The sequence below is a fragment of the Microtus pennsylvanicus genome, chromosome 1 (assembly GCF_037038515.1).
Source record: "Microtus pennsylvanicus isolate mMicPen1 chromosome 1, mMicPen1.hap1, whole genome shotgun sequence".
NCBI lineage: Eukaryota > Metazoa > Chordata > Mammalia > Rodentia > Cricetidae > Microtus > Microtus pennsylvanicus.
This window is the reverse complement of record NC_134579.1, coordinates 163,169,210-163,183,726: the sequence shown is the minus strand read 5'-3', so window position 1 is coordinate 163,183,726 and position 14,517 is coordinate 163,169,210. Positions and strand designations below refer to the sequence as shown.

Here is a 14,517-nt window from a genome sequence, read left to right as displayed (position 1 = left end):
CCTAAGCTCTACTTAAAAGTTATAACCTAGTTAGAAACATTCACTGTTTTAAACTCTAGGTTTTCATCTTCTATACAAAGCAGATGGCTTGGGATTGAAGTAGTTCAAAATAATGCAAAGAACACAACTGTTTTCCTTAAAATTAACAAACTTACTTAATATGTCTTAGTTTTGGAACAATAATGAGTAAGTAAATATGGCTTTACAAATTTTCATTTCAGTTGCTTTTGCCAAGAGTCAGTTATCTGACGTTGGTAACTGATAAAGTGAAAAAGCACTTTCAAAAGGCTATGAGACAAGAAGATGTCAGTGAGATATGGTTTGAATATGAAGGCACACCCCTGAAATGGTGAGTGAATTTTTCTTCATTATTAAACAGTAAGTATATGCTAGCTTTAAGAAGATATAGTGCCCCGGAACAGTTGTAAAGAGTTCTACAAAGAAAGAAATGAAGCCAAGGATGATAAGGACACCTGTGATCACTGCATTCAAGAGACTGAAGCAGGAGATTACAATTTGAGGCTGCCCAGGTGATTATATCAAGAACCAGGAAAGCCAAGGACATATAGCAAGGCCCTCTCTCAAACAAAACAGAAAAGAAATTACTAGTCTAGCTGAGAAGTGAAGGTTAAACCATTATATAGTATTTTATAGGCAATATTTTGCCTTGTCTGTCATGTTCCAAACCCTGAATTTAGTCTCTAACACTTCAGAAACCAGGCATGGTGAGGCACACCTGTACTCCCAGCACTCATAGGTAGAGGCTAGAGGGTCAGAAGTTTATCATCTGTGGCTACATGATGAGTTTGATCTAATCTACATGAGACCTTATCCATGTCCCAACCCACCTCCATCCCCAAGGGAAAACAAAAACAAAGAAAAAAAATTCTTTCTTTCTCCAGTATTCAAATACTGAGGTCTGTGTGACATTTCTCATATAAACCATCATAGAAAGCAAAAAAAAATTCTACCTTCTGTTTATATCAATGGGTGATTGGGTGACAGATTAACGTATTTTCTCTTGCTAAAAAAAAAAGGAGATTTTTGTTTCTAATTATGTGTGTGAACGTATGTTTGTGGGCATGCACATATGAGTGTAGGTGCCCATGGAAGACAGTGAGGGCATGAGATACCCTGAAACAGTAGTTACAGGTTGTGAGCTACCCCCTACAGGTGCTGGGACCTGATCTTGGTCCTCTTCAAGATCAGTTTTGTTTTGTTAATTTTTAAAGGTGCATTTTATTTATGTGTATGAGTATTTTACCTACATGTATTTGTGTGCCATGTGCATGCCTGATATCTACAGAGTGAACAGGGCATTGAATCCCATGGAACTAAAGTTACAGATGGTTATGTGAGTGCTGGGAATCAAACCTGGGTCCTGTGCAAGACAGGTGCTTTATACTGCTGTGCCATCTTTCCAACCCCTAGTGTATGTTATTAACTGCTGAGCTAGCTCTCTAGCTCCACACCCTGGCTATTATATTTTTAAGATTCTTGTGAACAGTCCTAAATTTCAGCTTATCCATGTGCAGATGAGGTTTTGACATTTTCCTTTATTAAGAGTTTTATTTATTGTGCTTCCAAAGTATTTAAAATAGAGATGTTATGAGCCAAAGGCTATGGAGTGGGTCAAGATAACCTGGGTCCTATATTCCAATACTCCTATGAGTATGCAGTTGATTGCAGAAAGATGCTGACTAAGATGACTTAAATGGAGTATGAACAATACAAATAGGTTAAAATACTTGCTCTCACTCTAGGAATATTAAAATGAAGAGGCATTGAAAGAGACTTAGAAGGCTGGGAAAATGGCTCAGGGGTTAAGAGCACTGACTGATATTCCAGCAGTCTTGAGTTAATTTCCTAGCAACCACATGGTAACTCAAAACTATCTATAGTGGGATCTGATGCCCTCTTCTGGCATTAAGTTGTACGTGCAAATAGAGCGTTCATATGCAATAAATAAATAAATTTTTAAAGAGTAAGATTTAGGAAATAAAAGGGAATTATTTAGGTATAAATAACCTTATTGTGCACCTGTCTTAAATCTGAGAACAACTTAACTTGGAAGGAGCAAACTCCTGGGATTTAGCTTATATTTTTTTAAGGTTGATATATGTTAATAAGATGTTTCTACTAGATTATGACATCAATAATGTTTAATGTTTGGACCAATTTCTTCTTTACTGCAGAAGAGTGGTGTGTCTTAAATATACCATCTTCCTCCATTTGGTATTTATCCCTTGAAAAGCTCTCACCACCATGCACTTGCGCGCACACACACACACATCATTGAGGGCTGAACATTCTAGTCTTGGGTTTTCTCTGCAATTGCTCTTCCACTAGGCTTCATTCTTACCCCTCTGGAAAGTCCTTTCCCCCCTTTTCTGCAATCAGGGTCTTTCTCTGTTTCCCAGGACAGTAGGAGGTTCACTCTGTATTCCAGGCTGTGTCAATTTATTGGTGTTTTAGGCTGGAGAGATGGCTCAACAGTTAAGAGCACTGACTGCTCTTCCAGAGGACCCAGATTCAATTCCCAGTACTCACATGGAAGCTCATAAGTGATTGTAAATCCAGTTCCAGGGCAATCTGACACCTTCACACCATTGCATATAAAATAAAGTTAAATGCATCATAATTTTTTTTTTTAAATCATGGCTGTTTCTTCCCGTGGCCTTGAAGCTACTGGGGTGAGAGCTTTAGTTCACTGCCTTTTGTGCCATAACTGTTGACATTCTACTTAATATTTTCTCCTATTTTATTCTTTAATTTCCCAGTTGCTTATTTTAATTTGCCCAAATTATAATAAAAAGCTATTGAATAAAAGTGTTAGATGCACTGAATGCCCAATAAGTTAAAAACGATACAAGCCCAGCACAATTTTGCATACCTTTAATCCCAGCACTCAAGAGGCAGATGAAGATGAATCTCTGAGTTTGAGGGCATCTTGGTCTACATAGTGAGTTTTATTTTAGGACAGCTAGAGCTCTGCAGAGAGACCATCTCAAAAAGAAAAAATATTATCAATGCACAGATAGCTTCTAAGACACAGTTTCTCATAGGCTACAAATTCATTATCCTGGGGCCCATTGCCAGCCCTAGTGCATTGTATTGCTGATAACTCTTAAAACTTATCTAAGAAACAGATGTACTGATCCATCTGAAAATCCTATCGACTCTTTGGAATGATCTGATTAGACAGCAGAGGGAGCTCTAACACTGCATTTTAAGGAGTGAAGTTTCTTACTACTATACCTTAAATGGTCATCATTTATATATGATGCTTTCATACTGTGGCAGTTCTAGATTCTCTAAAGACTGCTTTGGCGGAATAAGCAAATGATTACTTGTGGAGGTTTGAGGATGACTTTTGGGGAGTCTGTTCTTCTCAATTTAGGATCAGGAGATCCTAACTTAAAGTTGAATTTAGGCAAGTTTGTTTGAACCATCTCTCCAGCCTTTTCTTTCTTTTTATTTATAATAGTATTATTATTATCATTTTATACATACTGGTTTCACATAGCCCAGGCTGTTGTCAAACTTGCTGTGTTGCTGAGGTTGACCGTTGAATTCTGGATTCTGCCTCTACTTCCTAAATGTTGGAATTATAGACATGTGCAACCATGCCTAGAATGTTTGATGCTTCTTGTAAAGGATATTCTGAACCTGTTTTGCTATGACTTCATAGTTAAAAGGCTAGATATTTACATACATATGTAATGTTAAGAGAAGCAATCATAAACCAGGGGATTTACATGCTCTTTAGGTGAGTGACTTTAAATTTAGGAATTTCTAAATTTTGAAAATAAAAAGCAGGGACTAGAGAGATGGCTTATTGGTTAAGAGCACTGGCTGCTCTTCTAGAGCACTCAGGTTTGAGTCCCTGCATCTACACAGTGGCTCACTACTGTCAATAATCCAGTCCCATGGCCTGTTCTGGCCTGTTAAAGACAGCACATGCATATGGTTCACAAATATACTTGTTCTGGCCTGTTAAAGACAGCACATGCATATGGTTCACAAATATACTTGAAGATAAAACTCCCACACAGCATAAAAATTTATTTAGTTTAGTTTAGTTTTTTTTTTTTTGTTTTTTGTTTTTTTGTTTTTTTTTTAGAAACTGGCTTTAACAACACAGCTCTTGAGGCACTTGAACCAGGAGTTCAAAGCCAACCTGGGCTACATGAGATACTATCTCAAAAAACAGACAGAACAGTTGCTGTAAAAAGCCAGATGTGATTTGCACATCAGTAATCCCAGCATTTAGGAAGTAGAGGTAGAAGGATTAATTTTGCCTTGTAGTTAGGCCAGTCTGGTTAAGATTGTTGCAGGCCAACCACAGGCACATAGTGGGGTCCTCTCTCAAAAATAAATAAGATATTTTAGTGCTTAAATAAACTTACAAAAAATAGTTTCCTCTTAAAAGTACCTGAGTGATAATTAACACTACACTATAGCAGCTGATGAGAATCCCCTTGGGTCTATTGAGACTCCTGTGGGAAATGAAAAGTTTAGAAGGAAAACCCTGGCAGCTGGATGGAGCCCATGTATTAACCCAGGCATGCAGCTGTGTAAAGTTACTTTTAGTGAGTAATCTGTAAAGCCTATGACAGTAGGTGATAGAGTGTTGGAAATTTGTTTGGGAATTTAGTTATAAATTTATATTTTTTTCTCTCTTTAAGATATACCTTTCGTTTTTAGGCATTATCCAATTGGTTTACTATTTGATCTTCTTGCATCAAGTTCAGCTCTTCCTTGGAACATCACAGTACATTTCAAGGTATAGTTTAAATGGCAATTCCTATTTGTTTCATTTGTGGTTCTTAATAGAATAGAATTTTTTTTTCAAGTAAGTTATTTATTGTTTCTCCTATTTTGTTTGTTTTTAAGACATGGGCTCAGTCTGTATCTCATGTGGACAAGGACCTTACTGTGTGGTCTAGGTTAGAATCAAACTCAGAATTTCTCCTGCTTAGCCAGCTTAGTGCTGAGAATGCAGGTGTGTGCTTCCACGTCTGACTGCTCACTCACTCCCTAGCTTTCCACTCCTATTCTCTTTGCCTTAAGATGTTCTTCAACTCCAAATTTTTGGCAAAACATTTAATCTATAAACATCTTCTCTTTTTAAGAGCTGAGTAAACCATGTTTTAGGTTTCCAACGGTCATAGAACTTGTTCTATATATAACCTATATATAATATATAGAGTTATATTTCTAAACTAACATAAAATAAAAATAAAATCCCCAGGTGTAGATGTGGGCATGAGAGTAGAGATTAGAATAACCTAGTACTGTTGAGAATTTCTGTATCTGCTTTGACAGGACTCCAAAGATTTAGTGAGCCTCTATTTTGAGACGTTTTGATTCCTGTTCCTTTTAAAGCCAGGCAAATTTAATGTTGCCTGTTGTTGTCCTAATAAGCTGTAAAATACTGGTCACAGATGAGCATGGTGATACTCAGAGTGACTCTGGTGCTCAGGAGGTAGAAATAGAAAGGTTTTGAGTTCACACTCAGCTAGGGCTTGGGCTACACAATAAGTTTGAGTCCAACCTTGACTACATCATTAAACCCATCTTAAGGAACAAAAATAAAAAATAACGTAATAATCTCCTCCCTCTTTACTATGTAGTGCCCTCCTACTTTCCCATTCATGGACAACATGGAGTTCTGGAGAACATCTTGAGTTATCACTCTCAAGAGGCTCTCAGATGGCAGGGAGAAGCATAAAGAGCATGAGAAAGTCGTCATTTCACTCAGCTCCTGAAGACCACTCTCCATTCTTTGTATTCATGTGGGATTCCCCTCTGTATGCTGTGAATACATTTTATTACCATTGGTTAATAAAGAAGCTGCTTTGGCCTATCACAGGGCAGAATAAAGCCAGGTAGGATATCCAAACAGATATATATATATATATAGAGAGAGAGAGTAAGCAGAGACAAAGAGATGCCATGTAACTGACAAAAGAGATAGACACTAGAACCTTACTGGTAGGCCACAACCTGGTCGTGATACATAGATGAACAGAAATGAGTTAATTTAAGATGTAAGAGCTAGCTAGGAATACGCCTAAGCTATTGGTCAAACAGTGTTGTAATTAATACAGTTTCTGTGTTATTATTCAGGTCTGGGTGGGCACCCGGAAAATGAACAAGCAGCCTCCTCTTGCATCCTATGATGCTTTTTCTTCATACTTTAATTGGCTGACCATTTATTATTTCCCTGTGCATCTACAGTAAGGTGCTTTGCAAAATAATGTGTTACTGTGGTTGCTTTCAATTTAAGCAAACTCACCTGGGTTGTTCAATATGATGTAACCATTTGGCAGACATAGCACCTGTTGCGGGGAGCCTCTTGTTGGTTCCAGGTTGTCTGGCAGCTTAGACCCAAAATAATCACACAAGAACTGTATTAATTAAATCACTGCTTGGTCCATTATCTCTAGCTTCTTATTGGCTAACTCTTACATATAAATTTGATGGAGGAAGGTCATCTGTCTATGTGTTACATTCATTGATTAATAAAGAAACTACCTTGGCCCTTTGATAGGACAGAAAATTAGGTAGGTGGAGTAGACAGAACAGAATGCTGGGAAGAAGGCAGTGAGTCAGACGCTATAGCTCTCCTCTCCAAGATGGACGCAGCTTAAGATCTTTCCGGTAAGCCACCACCTCATGGTGCTACACACATTAATAGAAATGGGTTAATCAAGATATGAGAGTTAGCCAATAAGAGGCTGAAACTAATAGGCCAGGCAGTGTTTAAAAAAAATACAATTTGTGTGTGGTTATTTCAGGGCATAAGCTAGCCAGGCAGCCGGGAGCCGGGTGGCGGAATGCAGCCCACAGCTCCTTCTACAAATGGCGCCCAGACGTGGATAACTGCATCCACAGAAAGCCTGAGAAAGCTTGGGAAAGAATAGAGTAAAGCATGTTTTCTTGATAGCAGCAATTTCTCGGGTCTGCTCTGCTTGCTAGAGGCAAGCAAGAGCTCTCTTCTAAGAGAGGCTTCCTGACTCAGCTTTAGCTGCAATACCCTGCAGCTCTTTTAAGAGGTCCTGCCACGAAACACTTAAATATTGTTGATGACAAGCTGAATGCATGCTTTTCGGCTTTCAGCCATAGCAGGAAAAAATGCTGTGCCGTTTTAAAATGTTGGCTTTCTGGGCTGTCCTGCCAGAGCAAACTCTGACTCTTTCAGGCAGGCGGTCTAACTGACTGTGTCTGTGAGCAGAATGCTGCAGCTTGCTTGCTGGCAAGGAACTTGAAACGCCATAGAGTTGTGGCAATAAAAATGGCTACAACCGGTACCTATGTCCATCTTGGGCTGGAGCTTCATCATTTTTGTTTAAACAGAAAAAGGGGAAATGATGGAGGAGGGTCATGTGTCTATGTGTTACTTTCATTGGTTAATAAAGAAACTGCCTTGGCCCTTTGATAGGACAGAAAATTAGATAGGCGGAGTAAAAAGAACAGGATGCTGGGTAGAAGGCAGTGAGGTCAGATGACATGGAGCCAGCCGCCAGGTCAGACATGCTGAATCTTTCCCGGTAAGCCACCACTTTGTGGTGCTACATACATTAATAGAAATGGGTTAATCAAGATGTGAGAGTTAGCCAATAAGAGGCTAGAGCTAATGGGCCAGGCAGTGTTTAAAAGAATACAATTTGTGTGTTATTTCCGGGGCTAAGCTAGCCATGCAGGAGCCAGGCAGGATGAAAAGCAGGCCTGCTCGCCTCCTCACTACAAAATGGCGCCCCTTTTACATAAATTTAACCTATTTCTATTAATCTGTGTATCTCCATGTGGCTGTGGCTTACCGGCTAAAGTTCCAGTGTCCTGCCAGGTGGTGGTGGTGCACGCCTTTAATCCCAGCACTCTGTGAGTTCCAGGCCAGCCTGGTCTACAAGAGATAGTTCCAGGACAGGCACTAGAGCTACAGAAAAACCTTGTCCAAAAGAAAGAAAGGAAGGAAGGAAGGAAGGAAGGAAGGGAGGGAGGGAGGGAGGGAGGGAGGGAGGGAGGGAGGGAGGGAGGGAGGAAGGAAGGGAGGAAGGGAGGGAGGGAAAGAGAAAGAAAGAAAGTTCCAGTGTCCTTCTCCAGCAGGCTTGGTGGTGTCTCTCTGACTCCACTCTTTCTTTCTCCTCCCAGCATACAGCCTAGCTTTCCCTGCCTGTTCTTCCTTGCCATAGACTCAAAGCAGTTCTTTATTCATTAACCAATAAAAGCAACATATAGACAGAAGGACCTCCCACAACAAGCACCAGCTTTCACAGCCTTTATAGATTTTTGTTGTTATTGTTATTTGTTTCCTTTCCATCCATTATGTTCCAATAAGTTTTATGTTAGCTCCATCCACCTCAGAAGTTCTTATCAGCTTCGCAGTCACTGCAGCCATGTCCCTACATATCTCTACAGTCCCTGCTGTAGAGACCTCTGCCTTCTGTTTTCCCTCCACCACCATCTGCCTGCTTCCATGACTTGTTAGTAACTGAAAGAAAGCTTTAGTGATGTCACCAAGGTTGTTTAATTGTGTGTGTGACTATATGTGTAAATATACTCCAAAATATTTTGAATTCTAGGTTAAAATATAACTACTAATTCAGTAAACACAGATCCTGCTGTATCCTAGCGCAACACAGTTCTCACAGTTTGGAACATATGATTGAAGGACACAAAGACACGCAAGCACTAAAGACATTTCCCAACATGTTTTAGAAACTGAATAACTGACCCCAATACTATTAAAGTAATTAAAAGTAAATTGCAGATTAATATCTTTTATGGACATGGATATAAAAATCTTCGATAAAAATTTAGCAAACTGAACCCAGAAGTACCTAGAAAAGCCACAATGCAAACTATGCTGGGTTTATCTCACGAATACAACATTGATTCAATTCTGAGTTATCAATCTGTATAATTCATTACATTGGCAAAATAAAGTAGAAAGTCACAGAGCAAAATCAGTAGACACAGAAAAAAAGAATATGAACAGAGTTCAGTAACCAGTGCCATTGAAACCTTTAGCAAGCTTAGGAATAAAAGAGAATTTACTCAGTTTGATCAAGGCCATAGCAAAAATCATCCTAACTGATATTTTAAAAATGATTAGATTTATTTTATTTTATGTGAATATTTTGCCTGAATGAATGTATGTATACCGTATGTGTGCTTGTTACTTGTGGAGGCTAGAAAAGGTGTCATATCTTTTGGTACTAGGCTTGTAGGTGACTGTGAGCGGCCATGTGGGTGCTGGGAACCTAACCTGGGTCCTCTGCAAGAGCAGGAAGTGCTCTTAACCACTGAACCATCTCACCAGACCCTTAATGATGATTTGAGTCAGGAAGAAGACAAGGATGTGTGATACTTCCATTTATAATTTATAGAAGCAGTCCTTCTGTAATCCAGCATGTTCTCCTTACCAAAACAACAGACACAAAAACACAGCTTTTTAAGATTGTGTAGTTAAAAACTGCAAGACTTGTAGGGAAAGTTTACAACCTTTGATAACATAAAAAGACAGGAATGCAGTAATCCACAGCACAGTTTTACAGGGGGAAATGTAGCTGAGAGGTATGTAAATACTGTAGCAAGGGTGGCGTTTAAGGTTGAGTAAGACTAAACGTTTGCTTGTGGAGATAGGTGACACATGCCAGCTGTGAAGCTGTGGGAAGCTTATTTGGAATCAGAAGTTGTAGTGGCTGGTGTTTGTGAGTGTGGCTGCTAACATCAAATATTTCTAATGTGGGGGCTGCATTTCTGCTCAGATCTGTCTAGCTGGTACAGAATTCAGTGTGCACCTGCTGCTTCTCATGGGCAATATTTGTGTAAGTACACACAGAATTCGCATTATGCTCAGCCTCTTACCTCATTTGTCAGTTGCTTTGGAACAAATGCAAAAGATTTGAACAGAAAGTTTGCAGAGCATATGAAATTACCAATAAATACATGAAAAGGTGCCTACCATGTTTAGTCATCAGGGAAATGTAAATGAAAACCAGAGAGAGAGATTACTTTACACTCACTAGAATGACTAAAATGAAAAAGACTGGTAAAGTTTGACATTGAGTACCCAGAACTGTAAATGTTGCTGAGGAGAGTCTAAAATTGTATTGTCACTTCAAGAAAATAACTCACCCCTTTTTGAATGGCATTAATTGCTGTTTGTAGCTATGTATTTAGAAAATTGAAAAGATATCTGCTAGGACACTTGCATGTTCATAGTGACTTTATTAACCAGGTAAAGGTCGTACTAGCAACAGGTTTTCAGGGCTAAACACATGACATTCATTCACTGACAACTGAGTAACAGAGGAGTCGGTTACTGATCTGTGCAATCGTGAGAGTGAATCTGAAGAGTGTACTATGTCAGTGGCACATTTTCATATATGATTTTATTTTTGAGCATTTATTATGAACAAAACTGCTGCAGCATACCATCTTAGTGATTGCTGGAGGTACAGAAAGGGGTGTCTGTGGCTCAGTACACAAAATAACTTGTGGTAAACTAACTTTGGGGGGACAATGAGGGAGGTGGTAGCCATCGTATTTGTGGTAAACTTGGTGGAGAATAAGGGTGGTGGTAGCCACTGTGGTTAACTTTTGGTGAGGAATGAGGGGATGTGGTTGTTCCTGTGTTGTAATGTTCTCTATCTCATTTGGTTGATAGTTATTTAAAGTCAATTCCTCTAAAACTTCCTATGTTTCATTGTGTGTGAACCACACCTCAGTAATTTGGCTTATTTAAGAAAGATTTACTGAGAGAGTTGAGGTCATTACCCTTTGCTTTATGGACTTTCAGAGCACTGTTTCCTGTAAATATGTTAACGACCAGAATCCATTGTAGGCACAGCCTGAGGTTAACCTTGACTTGGGAGAAAGTGTAAGTTTCTAGACAGTGTGCCATAGAAGCTGAACCTGAAGCTGAGGAATCTTTGGCCAGATGTATAAGTGAATAGGCAAGGAGAAAGAATGTTCTAAGAGTGCTCTAACAGTTGATGTGAAGGCAGAGATGAGTGTTGCTGGAAGAACTCAAAGAGTGCTGACGATGAGAGCCACTCGGTACTTAAAGCAGGGAGTGTGTGCAGGGAAGGGCGGGGCAGGGGGTGGAGGCTGGCAGACCCTGAGGTAATTTAGAATTTTGATGGCTTTGATTATGTTCTAAAAGAAGAAAAAGTTGAGAGAGGTTAGGTCTTAGTGTTCGGGAGGTCACTGTGACTCCAAGTACAAAACCATCAAGGGTGTAAAATTGTGGGCATGTGCCCTTGTTAGCTAAAACTATAAATTTGACACAGACTAGAGTCACCTGAGAGTCTCAATTGAAAAGATTGCCCAGATCAGAATAGACTGTGTACAGGTGTGTTGCAAATAACGTTGGAGGTTTCAGCCTCATGTAGTGGCACCATAGCTTGGGCAGGCAGTCCTGGACCGTGTAAGAAAACTGATTGAGGATCTGTCTCCTAGTTAGTGAGCTAGCAAGCATCATTCCTCCATGGTTTCAGCTTCAAGTTCTTGCTAGAATTTCTGCTCTGACTTTCCTCATTGATGGATTGTTACCTGGTGGTGTGAGCAGATAAGTCCTTTCCTCCTAATTTTAAGTGTCTTTTTGTCAAGTGTTTTATCACAGTAACAGAACATGTTTCACGGGTGCTGTTGCAAGGTTTTTCAGACTGGTGAGTGATGAAAGCTGGGAAATTCCAGATCTGTTTAGAATACAGAATAGCCAGACTAGGTTTGCTATGGAATATGTGGAGGGGGTGGTGGTGGCATTAGTTTATCTTTGGGTTTGTTGAGTTGCTTGTACTTCTGGGACATTTAACTAGACTTGTGTGGGTCTGGAGGTTCTAAGAAGGATCCTGGCAGGAAACAATATTAATAATCTACAGTTCATATATGGTATGGAAGTATGTGATACTATTATTCAAGGTAAGGATATGGAATGAATAAAAAGGGTGCTAGGTTGCATACTTTAAACAGAAACCACACCAATATTTAAGAATAGTTTTGGAAAAGCAAACAAGCCAGAAAATGGGAAGTGCTGATAACAGAAACTTGTGTGTGACTGTAGAAAAGTCACATGTGTTAGACTTTTGGTAAATGCTTAAAACAGCTGGTTGAAAGGTGTTTCTCTGACTAGTCAGGCTGGCTAACTGTGGCAATGAATTGATAAGAACTAAAAGGCTTGGGGGTGATAGATCTTGGTTGAAGCCAAAAAGAAGCAGAGGTTGAGGCTTGTGTTTGCTTTTGGATAGGTGTTTTAAGTGTGTAAATGTATGTAAACCAGTACTTAGAGGGGAAAATGAGCAAAGCTACTCTAAGATTCAACAAATAGGACCTAGGAGCCATGATGAGAAATAAATACCCATAGATTGTAGCAAGGAGTGATGATTGGTTCTAGCTAAGCTTGTAGGTTACACCTTGGTAGAAATAGAATTTTAAGAAAATTGAGAAATATTAACATTGTTTGGTGTCTGGTGCATTTATTTTTTTTGCATTGGTTTGTTTAACTCTTTCTTTTCTTTTGTATTTTAAGATAGAGTTTTATAGCTTTGGCTGGTTCCTGCACTGTACATGACTTTGAATTCATGTCTTCAAATACTGAAAATTTGGGCACCTGCTGTCATGTTTGGCATTTAACTTCTGCCGATTTTGAGATTGTGGGTAGAGAGGGCACAGAAGGAGGTGGGCTGTGAGTCTTCATAACCAACTGTCCTCAGATTTGTGTTCCTCTTGCCTCCACCAACTGAATCTGGGATTATAACAGGCATGGGATTGTTTTTCCCAGTATGTTCTTTCTTTTCGTGAAAAGTAATCCATTCCAGGACAGGCTCCAAAACCACAGAGAAACCCTGTCTCGAAAAACCAAAAAAAAAAAGAAAAGTTATCCATTAGAAAAAATTTTATGCCGGGTGGTGGTGGCACACGCCTTTAATCTTAGCACTCGGGAGGCAGGCGGATCTCTGTGAGTTCGAGACCATCCTGGTCTACAAGAGCTAGTTCCAGGATAGGCTCCAAAACCACAGAGAAACCCTGTCTCGAAAAAAACCAAAAAGAAAAAAAAAGAAAAAATTAGCTGTGTGTTCACCAAAGTAATGTTAAGAATTTTTTTAGGATTTTTATTAAAGTGAATTTATAAACTATGACTTTATATTTTTCCTTCTAAAGCTCAATCTAGTACTAGTGGTGAGTTGCTAATAAAAGAGTGAGAGCTTATGTTTCATCAGATATTTGATTCTTTATATATGACATGGAAATATGTTTTGGGTAATGTATATTTTGAATTTGCTTAATTGTTCTAATAAAGTACCATCAGTTTTGTGCCGTTGCTAATAGACTGAGTTTGTTTCACTGGCTCTTAAGTAGTGTTTTGGTGTAATGCTATTAAGTTACTTCTAATACATATAGATACATTACAGACAGTCCATGATATTCTAATTAAATAACACAGTTATAATATCTAGTGGAAGGTCTGAGGATTTTGTTCAGTGGTAAAATACCAAAAGCCCTGGTTTTGGTGTGTGTGCAAAACGATAAAAAGGAAAAAAAAAGACACTCCCCCAAGCAAACTGATATATAAAGGGAACTTTTCAGAGTACTACTATAAAAGTGAAATTAAGTTTAGTTTGTCATGCTTCTAATTTGGAAGATAAATGATAGATTAGACATTGCATCACACTCTTTATCTTTGAGAATTTGTTTAGATCAGAAAAATAAGCAAGTATACACAATGATTAATGCATTTTAGGAAGGATTCGAAATGTAATGAATCAAAGATCTTTTGTAATTTCGTTGCGAGATTTGAAAAAAACTCATTTACTTTCACTTGGGTAGATGTGAAAAGGGTACGTTCACAAGTGGGAGCCAGGGTTGTGACGGCATTTGTCAGTCTTTGCAGTACTTCACTCAGCTGCTTTAACTGCACAGACTCTCTGCTTTGCATTACTGCCTCCCCCCTTCTGTTTTTTTCTGAGTTCCTATCATGGAGGATTTCAGAGCCTCCCTGGATTGAGGTAGACCTCCTTTTTTTTTTATTTTTTTTTAATTCAATTGCTTTGCTTGCAAGTGTTCCTGGCAAAGAGTCCTTGATCTAGTTTGAGGTCTCTGGGTTCTGCTAAACTATCAATGCTGAGCCCTCACTGGGAGTCCTTGGATATCCTGTTGTTTCCCTGTGTCGTGGAGATCCTGCAGCTTTGGGTCTGCAGGACCAGTACCTTCACATGCTCCAGCAGATCACAGATGGGGTAGACGTTGAGCTGGGCCAAGTCATAACCCTGGGTCTGGTCCTGGGCAGCTATAGCGTTGGTCGATCTGCCGGTTCTCCCCTGTCCTCACCACCAGGGTGAGCTCTCCTGCATTGCCCTGGCTACTTTACCCCTTGCAGCAATGAGCAAGGGGTGGGGCCAGTTCTAGTGCTTTTATAGCCTCAGGGTCAGTTTTCCCACACCTACACTTCAGGGCCAGCTGTGCTGTGTTGACCATGCATGGAGTAGGGGCCACTCTTCCAAGCAC

The 14,517-nt window shown here is 39.5% G+C and overlaps 1 protein-coding gene across 6 annotated transcripts in view; it reads left to right on the top strand.

The window, feature by feature from the left end:
• Positions 1-14,517, top strand: part of Atg5 (autophagy related 5) — a 111,562-nt gene that overhangs the window by 22,851 nt on the left and 74,194 nt on the right. For all 6 annotated transcript variants that reach the window (XM_075944410.1, XM_075944384.1, XM_075944364.1 and 3 more), the window contains 2 exons: positions 222-349; positions 4,708-4,786. In XM_075944410.1, the coding sequence (XP_075800525.1) occupies positions 222-349; positions 4,708-4,786 (207 nt within the window). The remainder of the gene's footprint in view (positions 1-221; positions 350-4,707; positions 4,787-14,517) is intronic.